The following is a 10,054-nucleotide window of genomic DNA, read 5'->3' as shown; positions in this document are numbered from 1 at the left end:
GTTTCAGTGGGGTGCACTTGTCCGACTTTTATGTAGGAAAGCTTAAGGTCCGAGTTTTGGCTTGTTACATGATCCGAGTTTTACATGCTTGATAACATTGTCCGAATTTAAATGGAGTGTGCCCAAGTCCGAACTTTATTATCATGCCAAGTCCGATTTTTTATGGAGATGTACCTAGTCCGACTTTTTAAAGTTGGTACTCATAGTCTGACCTTTTGATTTGTTATACATGGTCCGAGTTTCGCTAGGGATTGCTTGTCTGAGTTTTAAGCTCGATGCCTTATCCAAACTCTTATGCATGATAACCTAGCCTGAGTTTTATGTTAAATGCATAGTCTGAACTGATTACTTGTTAGATGATCTGACGTTGCTGATGAACTGATTGAGTTAGGTTGATTTTATGATCTGGAATGCGTTTGTGTAATATATTGCGCTTAATAAGATAGTGGGTGATTTATGACAGTAGACATGTGACTGTCCATGTGAATGAATAACTTGCTGAGGTCATACATGAGTTGGTTGGCTGAATGATTGTAGACGATACAACTGATAGAAATTCTGAGATATGTAACTGATGTCTAATGATGATTTGGTGATTGAATGCGAAACCTTACGAACATGTACTGATTGAATATACGTGTACACTCTAGGACTTGACTGATTTCTGGTGAGCACTTAACTTAGCATACCGAGCAAACCAAGGTGAGTTCACACAGCCAAGGCATGGGGTTCCCAGGGTGGGAATGGGGATTTAATGATTTACTGTACATACTTAGATGATAGAACCTACTGCTAGACTAGTAACACTTATTTGAACGATCTTCGCACACCTGCCAAGGGTTGGCCGCGATATTATGACTGACTTTGCACACCTGCCTTTGGAAGGCCGCGAACTGAATTTGCTAATCTTCGCACACCTGACTGGTAGGCCGCGATACAGGTAAACCTAGTCTAGAATACTCGGGATGAACATCCCCCTAATATCTTCGCATACCTGCCTGGGAGGCCGCGACGGAAACTAATACAATACACGACATAACGAACGAACATACTACTACTCACACAATACTATTACTGAACTGTTAACTGTGAACTCGCTCAACTAGTTGTTGACTCGTTGCTGCATGCCTTGCAGGACCTTAGGTACTTATGGAGCTTGCACAGGGAGGAGCAGGTCGTTGTGGAGCATGGATTATGTTTTGAAACTTATTGAACTCATGTTACACATTTGGGTTTTCGTACTTATGCTTCCGCTATACTTTGAAACTATGATTATGTTTTGAACACCTATCGTATTGAATGATTGGTTTACATTTATTATATTTGATATTAATTACATGTTCGATATGATTGGTGGCTTGATCCTGGTCATGTCACGCCTCCAAGCGGTGGTACTCCGTGTGTGGATTTTGGGGGTGTGACACATTTTGAGAACAGTGAAGTATCTCTACCTTTCAGGTCGGTCGATCGAACGGTCAATCGATCGGGTGGCGACCCGATCGGGTGGCTGTTCGATGGGACGGTGACCCGATCAGCGAGACACTTTGGTTGATAAGTTCATAGCAGACTGGTCGCTCGATCGGGTGGAAATCCGATCGGGTGACAATCCGTTGGAACTGATGTGTGGTGAGGATTTGTAAAACGTTTAAGTGTTGAGGATCCAAAAGTAAGCCGATCGGACGGTCGTTCGATCGGACGACAATCCGATCGGACGGCAATCCATTCGTTGTTTAAATCCTTTAATGTTTAAAAATTTGTTTAAGTCTTGACCCCAAGTGCAACCCGACCGGATTGCTGGTTGATCGGGTGGCAGCCCGATCGGTCGGCAATCCGATCGGACGGTAACCTGTCCCGCAATCTTATCGTTTTACATCTTGGCTATTTCGTTATGTTTTTGCGATTTGATCGAGACGTTACGACAACGAGCTAAACAATGGAACTCCACCAAGTCCAAGTCATTGGATCGGATGGGAATCACCCCGTCCGATCAGTTAACTGTTCTCGACGGTTATCCGTGTTTAACACGACAAGCCGACCATCCCGTCGATAGGGACCAGTTCTCTAACCGACAATTCACTATAGGAAGAGTAGAAGGTCTGTACGAGTTCTGTTGCTACTGGTTTCGAGTGAAAAGTTAAGAAAGTTTGAAGAAAACTTAGAAACTTAGATTCGACTTAGATTTAGGTGAGATGTGTGTTTATACACCGTGGAATCTATCAGATCTGGACTGTTCTTGATGAGATGAAGTCACACTTCATTGTTCCTAAGAACTCCATGATGACATCACCTTGGAACGGCTGAAATCCGAGGATTTAACGGTGAAAAAGTGAGATTTGATGGTGAAAAAGATGAATGAGTGCGTGTAGATAATAGAAGTACAAGATTTGAGGTAGAAACTTACAAGAATTGTGAGAAAATGGCGAGAAAGCGTCTGGTCGAGTGAGAGCAGTCACATCAACAGTTGTTGATGTGACAAGTGGGTATTTATAGGCAAAGGAGGAGAAAGGCAGTGCAGTGCATCGGATCGGATGGCTGTCCGATCGGTTGGCTGTCCGATCAGAGGGCTGTCCGATCGGATGGCTGTCTGATCGGGTGGCCATTCGATCGAAGTGCCATTCGATCGAAGTGCCATTCGATCAAACGCCCCCGGTGAGCTGAGTTTTGGCATTCCGTTTCGATTGTTAAGCGTTGCGATAGTTTGGTTACACCTTTTCGTCCGCATTTTCATATATTTATTATATTTAGTCACATTGGGTCGTATATACATATCCATATTCCAAATCCTGTGATAATCGAGCTACGCGTGCCTGCGAGTGCGTTTTTGAGTATTGCGTTGCATTGTGACTCGGCACGGCTATCAAGGAGGGTAGAATTGGTCCTCACTCGACATCATCGTGGTTGTCAGCAGTGCAATTGTGATGTGATAGCGTTAAAGTATGCGTAATATGCGAAAACACTGCGATATAGCGATATATGCGATATAGGTACATTATGATCCGAATCTCTGGTGTTAGGCGTAACGTGTATAACGAGTAGTAACAACGCACGAACGTGCGGGTTGTTACAGTCACCCACCACCACCACCGTTTGTTCCTAAGAACTCCATGATGACATCACCTTGGAACGGCTCAAATCCGAGGATTTAACGGTGAAAAAGTGAGATTTGATGGTGAAAAAGATGAATGAGTGCATGTAGATCATAGAAGTACAAGATTTGAGGTAGAAACTTACAAGAATTGAGAGAAAATGGCGAGAAGGCGTCTGGTTGAGCGAGAGCAGTCACATCAACTGTTGTTGATGTGACAAGTGGGGTATTTATAGGCAAAGGAGGAGAAAGGCGGTGCAGTGCATCGGATCGGATGGCTGTCCGATCGGAGGGCTGTCCGATCGGGTGGCCATTCGATCAAACGCCCCCGGTGAGCTGAGTTTTGGCGTTCCGTTTCGATTGTTAAGCGTTGCGATAGTTTGGTTACACCTTTTCGTCCGCATTTTCATATATTTATTATATTTAGTCACATTGGGTCGTATATACATATCCATATTTCAAATCCTGCGATAATCGAGCTACGCGTGCCTGCGAGTGCGTTTTTGAGTATTGCGTTGCATTGTGACTCGTCACGGCTATCAAGGAGGGTAGAATTGGTCCTCACTCGACATCATCGTGGTTGTCAGCAGTGCAATTGTGATGTGATAGCGTTAAAGTATGCGTAATATGCGAAAACACTGCGATATAGCGATATATGCGATATAGGTACATTATGATCCAAATCTCTGGTGTTAGGCGTAACGAGTATAACGAGTAGTAACAACGCACGAACGTGCGGGTTGTTACAGTCACCCACCACCACCACCGTTGTCACCACCCGACACCGTCTCCACTCGCCGCCGTCTCCACCCACCACCACCGCCGCCGCTACAACTGCCACCTATCACCACCCACCATCGTCGCCCATCATTGACCACCGCCTTCCGATTTTATTCCTCCGTCTTTTCTCGCATACCAAACAACAAAAAGTAATGGTTCATTCCATTCTCACATGGTAACCAAACAAGACATGGAATGGTAATAATCAATTTCATTACCTCATTCATTCCATTACCTCGTCAATTCCATTCCCTCATCTATTCCATTACCCCATACCAAACAGACCCTTAGTATTACTTGGGGGGCTAGAATTTTGGCACCTAGGATTTACTAACATTCCTTTGTTATACATAGATATATATATTTTTTTGAACGGAAAAATCATTTTATATCTATGTATAAAGAGCCAGCAAGCCGCTGGAAAGCTTACAAACAAGAACGAAAAACAAGACTATAAAAGACTCGAAACATCAAAGTCGACCCATTTATCCCAAGTCGTGTCTGGGAGTTTGGACCGATGTTTTTATCCACAAAAAAGATAGAGTCTTCCTTTATCTGCTCGACGGGGCTTATTGTTTACCTCTTATTGAGGATCTTAATGGTTCAGACCTCTTACTGGTTCAACACTTTATGGTTCAAACTGTTTGTTTCGTGAGCAGATGTCTGAATCACCATTTGCCTCTGAATAGTTAAGTATTATACAGAGTCTAAATGGTTAAGACCTCTAATTTGAATTGGTCAGACATTTGCCTCTGAATAGTTAAGTATTATACTGGTTCTTAATGGTTTAGACATGGTCATGGCCGGCCCTGGGGGTGGGCGGGGAGGACCACCGGCCAGAGCCCGATATTTCGATAGGCAAGTTTTTTATGAAAAAACCCGATATGTATATGTAAAATATTATTTTTAATAGGGTATACTCATACAAACACCAACATAGGTCCCCTTACAAAACTATTCTTATGGTTTAGATTAATTATTAACTCATTTGGCAATGATTTGGACCTTTAGTGAGTCAAATACCCAATTTCATTAAAGCCTAATGACATATTTTTTCAAACTCGAACAAGGTACATAAATTCTTAGAGACGGTCCTCCTGTACATGGTTCATATCTCTCATGGTTCATATCTCTCACTACTTCAACACTTTGAAAGAGCCCCATGCACCTGAAGCGACTTTCCCTTGAAAACCTTTTGTTCCTCGCATACCAAATACCAAAATACACATAGATATATTACATCGTCCCTTGTAACTATTTTTGTACCCACCTCTCATATCAGTGTTCATTTGATTCTTTCATCTCTATAATTCTCGCCCCCAATTTTGAAATTAGGTTGCGATTATGCAATACCCTAATTGTTTGAATTCCCACTTCTATTTCGTTAAGAAATTTTGGTCTATTATCTGAGGGGTAATTTGGGAATTTAGAAAATGTCAACGATGCAAGGTGGTAAATTGATGGAGTTTGGGGGTGGGAGAAGGGTTAAGAGAGAGTGGCAGGACATTCAAACTGAACTGTTGATGAAGATCGTGTCTTTGTTGGATGATCGGACGGTGATCGTTGCATCAGGAGTTTGTAGTGGATGGAGAAATGCTATTTGCAGTGAACTTACTCATCTTTCACTCTCTTGGTATCCTTTCTATATCTTTCTTTCACTGTTAGTTTGTTTCTTTGATTTGTTTGTTGGGTGGTTTGAAAATTTTTTTTTTTTTTTGAGTTAAATGTCATTTTAATGGTTTGGACCATTATGAAAGTTTAGTCCAAAGGTTTATTTTTTCACCTGTGGGTAAATGTTTCACTCATTTCAGACCACTTGGTTAACTTCATCCATTTTTCAGTTAACGAGAAGGACAATTTGGTCATTTTATATGTAATTGAAGGGCAAACCCTTCTCGTTAACAGAAGTAATTGATGAAATTAATCCAATGGACTAAAATGGTAATGGTGAAACCTTCTTGGACCCACAGCGAAAAATGAAACCTTTGGACTAAATTGGCAAAATCGCCCAAACCACAAGGACTAAAATAGCATTTAACTCTATTTTTTTAATATGGGTTTAGTATTGGCATGATTGGTTGGTTCTATGTTCTTGGGTCTATTGATTTGTCTGCAAATTGAAACGGGTTAACTAGACGAGTCAGATAACAAGTTAAAACGGGTTCGGGTTAAAACAGGTAGTTTTCTAGACCTAATGGTCCGTTATGGGTTGGGTTGGGCTGTGCTATTATCAAAACAGGTAGTTTTTTAATATGTCTGTTGATTGTCTCTTTTGAAATGGGTTAACTAGACGGGCCAGATAACAAGTCAGGTTTGGGTCAAGATAAATTATTTTAACTTAATGGTATAGTATGGATTGATTTGTTTCTGTTAAAATGGCTTACTAGACAGGTAAAAGAACATGTCAACATGGATTCGGGTCAAAAAAGGCATGTTTTAGACTTGATAGCAGAGTATGGGTTGGGTTGTGCTAGGACCCTATATAAATATATAACCATTGGTTGTCTCCTATGAAAGGGGTTACCTAGACAGGTCAGATAACAAGTCAAAATGTTGTAAATGTAGAGGGGCCAGTTGTAAATGTTGAACTTGGTTTTAAAAAGCCTCAAGCGTGCTTAAGCGCGAGGCGCAACAAGGCGTACACCTTGGGGCTTTTTCACTCAGCGCCTAGAGTAATTACAAGAAGCGCCAAAAAAGTGCGCTTTTTGGGATTTTTCTGGGCTTTGTTAGCCTGGGGTGCGCGCCTCTCATACCCAAGGCGTTTTTATGCATCTAACTGTTGTACCTTGGGTTTTTTGGCTTGTACATGCAAGCTAAAATCATACAAAAACCTTACTTATAGCTATATTTTGGGTATGGAAAGCTAAAAACCTATGGGTTATATAAAAATATATATATAATTAGCTTGCGCCTCTGGTAGGAAAAGCCCGCCGCTTTTGCGCTTCGCGCCTCGGTTTTAGACCTCGTTGCTTTTGTGCATCTCTCGCTTTTTAAAACCAAGATGTTGAATAGTATGAAGGTTACATATGCAAACTTGTAGTATCCATCATATAAGTTGTATTATTGTACATTGTGGGCTATGTTCTGTTGTGCTGTGATCCTATATATCCATCATATAAGTTGTATTATCGTTTCCTATTATGTCGTCTCGGTTGCATTTATGAACTTTGGCCCTCATGTAAGGTGCACAAACAACATGAACAACTTGGTGCTTTCTATTGTTCCAAACTTCACAAATCTAAGGGTTTTGACCTTTCGGAAAAAGGGTGAACAACCGCTGCTTGATGATAAATCAGTCGAGACCATTGCTAATAACTGTCATGAATTAGAGGATCTTGACCTCAGCATGAACTCTAGACTTGGTGATCGGTCCCTTTATGCTTTGGCCCGTGGTTGTCCCAACCTAACTAACCTTAATATCAGTTGCTGCTCAGCTTTTAGTGAGCATGGTCTTGACTTTCTTAGTCGTTACTGTAGAAAGTTGAAGATGTTGAACCTTTTTGGGTGTTATAAAGCGGCGACCAATAAGGCCCTGAAGGTATACTAGACTTACAAATGTACATGTAGAATGTATCTGATATTCAGTTCGGGCTTATAAACCGTGTTGTGCTTGCTTGCAGGCTATTGGAGACAACTGTCGACAACTTGAGTCGATAAATCTTGGTCGGTGCTATGAAGTTGGAGATGCTGGAGTGAAGAATTTAGCTTATGGGTGTCCTCATCTCAGTGTTATTGACTTGTCTGAGTGTTTCTTTATAACAGGTAAATTTGTTCATATAGTTGACTTTTGAATGTCAAAGGTGTTCCATATACTGAATTTGAATGGTTCGAACACGCCATACAGACACGTGTTTTGACCCTAACGTGTTTTGACCCGTATTGAAATTAACATGTTTTGACCTGTATTGAAAGTCAACCCATTTTGACCCGTATTGTGATATTCTTCGAAACATGCAGATGAGAGTGTGATAGCTTTGGCAAACAATTGCTTGCATCTGAGGTCTCTTAATCTATACTACTGTATAAGAATCACAGATCGGGCAATGTATGCTTTGGCCCATAGCCGAGTAAAAAACAAAGATGAAATATTATGGGAATCAGTTAAAAGTCAATACGAGGAAGAAGGTCTCATGAACCTCAACATCAGTCAATGCAAGGATCTAACACCACCTGCTGTTCATGCAATCTGTGATTCGTTTCCCGCACTTCATACGTGCCAAGGTACTCTCAACATGCATGGCTGCTTGAAGTTAACCTCAGTCCACTGCGCATGTGCCTCTCAACTGCATCATGCCATTCACCCCGCTTAGTCTGATCGATGGGCGGTAGGTATAAATCATGTGTATATAGTTGGTTTACTTGAAGATTTTTGAATGTTGGGACTAACTTTGGAGATATGTGGTTTGGCTAAGGATATTTTATAATAGAAATTTATGGTTGGATTATGATTATATGCTGATTATATGTGTATAAATAGTTACAATAGTTGAAATGACTAATACAGTCACTATAAAAACCAACCTAATATTATTATGAATAACTAGTAAATCACCTCTTGCATTGTTGCGGTGCTTGTCAATACACTCTGTCTTTGGTTCGAGACATGACAACATTCTATTTTTTTTTATCATTTGTCCAAGCTGGGCCATAAAGTCCAAATGTAAAGAAGAAGAAAAAGGTTTTGAAAATATTTTATATTCATTTGAAAGTTTCTTTTTTATTTAATTTGTTTTTATTATTTTTTGTTTATATTAAAGTATTTACTTAAATTAATTTTTTATATTAAATAGTTTAATCGTTTGTTTATGTTAAGTCTTATTATTTTTTATTGAGGTTAACACATAATAACTTGAAAATACAGGGCCTATTTTTTTTTATTTGCACGGGGTCCTCGAGGATCCTATAGCTCTCGGGGACGACCCTGAAAGTATTGTTCCACCTGTACATATTAATATAGCGAGGCACGTCCCATATCTAACCTTTGTGTCCCATGTTTTTTTTTCTTTCAGATTGATATCCCATATCAAGGTTATGAAAACTCAATAATATGTGTGTGAAAAGCGCCAAAATTTAAAAATTCTAATCAGTTATGAAAACTCAAACTTCTGCAGAAATGAACTAAAAGATGAATTGAGGTTTAGCGATTCCTATATCTACCCACAAGCACAAGAGCAAGAATCTTTGATATGAGTATAGTTTCTTGCCGATATAAATGGGTCAAATGAGTAGAACGGGTCAAGCATGTTGAAAGTCACACAGAGCCTATTTCTAACGCATACATCCTACTAAATTGTTTTTATAGAAACGTTAGATTATTGTTGTAATAACAACATTTTTTTAATCATAACTAACACGAATAATTTTAAATAAAATAAAAATAAAAAAAGGTTGATCAAATTAACCTCACTCGACCTCTTTGACTCTTGCTAGAAGTTTATCTATCAGACCCTTGACCCAACCAGACCATCTTGCCATATCTAATCGACTAAACTCTAGATACAACAACAAAAAAACAACTTACATGTACAAGATTCGAGTGCAACGAGAGAAAAGATAAACAAGAGTGATTGATGACGTATGTTGATCGATTGATGCCTTTTGTATGCATCTTATTGCACTTTTGAATGTTCAATTAGTAAATTTCTATTATCGTACAATGTTTTACTTATGTTGTTTTAAATATATGCAGGTTGGTTTAAAAAGTGCAAGATGCTGGAACAAAATAGGTCACATAAGTTGAGGCGTGAAGCACGCGCATTACATACGCGAGACGTTGCTCTATATAGAATCAAATAACTAATAAAGCTATATGTACAAACAAAAAAATCTAGTGTTTTACATATCTAACACTTTATCAAGTAAGGGGCTCTTTGTTTACCTCTTAATGAACCTCTTAATGGTTCAGACATCTTACTGGTTTAGCACCTAATGGTTCAGACTGTTTGTTTCACGAGCAGATGTCTGAATGGTTCAGACATTTGCCTCTGAATGGTTAAGATTTATACGGAGTCTGAATGATTAAGACCTCTAATCTGAATTTGTCAGACATTTGCCTCTGAACGGTTAAGCATTATACTGGCTCTTAATGGTTCAGACCTCTTACTGGTTCAGCACTTAATGGTTCAGACCTCTTACTGGTTCAACACTTAACCATTCAGATGTTGCCAAACAGCCCCTAAACCTTTTAAA

At 39.8% G+C, this 10,054-nt stretch overlaps 1 protein-coding gene across 3 annotated transcripts; it reads left to right on the top strand.

Annotated features, from left to right (window-relative positions):
- The first annotated feature begins 4,998 nt into the window (after positions 1-4,998).
- Positions 4,999-9,726, top strand: LOC110936668 (F-box protein SKP2A). Of its 3 annotated transcripts, XM_022179082.2 has the most exons (5): positions 4,999-5,498; positions 6,986-7,403; positions 7,486-7,627; positions 7,823-8,190; positions 9,555-9,726. In XM_022179082.2, the coding sequence occupies exons 1-4, from the start codon at positions 5,299-5,301 to the stop codon at positions 8,173-8,175; spliced, it is 1,113 nt and encodes a 370-aa protein (XP_022034774.1). In that variant the 5' UTR covers positions 4,999-5,298; the 3' UTR covers positions 8,176-8,190; positions 9,555-9,726. The 3 variants fall into 3 exon arrangements, with proteins under 3 accessions (XP_022034774.1, XP_022034773.1, XP_022034775.1); XM_022179081.2 differs by lacking the exon at positions 9,555-9,726 and having other exon boundaries at positions 7,823-8,316; XM_022179083.1 differs by lacking the exon at positions 9,555-9,726 and having other exon boundaries at positions 5,000-5,498; positions 7,049-7,403; positions 7,823-8,316.
- Positions 9,727-10,054: the final 328 nt, after the last annotated feature.

The sequence above is a fragment of the Helianthus annuus genome, chromosome 4 (genome assembly GCF_002127325.2).
Source record: "Helianthus annuus cultivar XRQ/B chromosome 4, HanXRQr2.0-SUNRISE, whole genome shotgun sequence".
In the NCBI taxonomy this organism is placed as follows: domain Eukaryota; kingdom Viridiplantae; phylum Streptophyta; class Magnoliopsida; order Asterales; family Asteraceae; genus Helianthus; species Helianthus annuus.
This window is presented reverse-complemented; position numbering and strand designations above follow the sequence as displayed.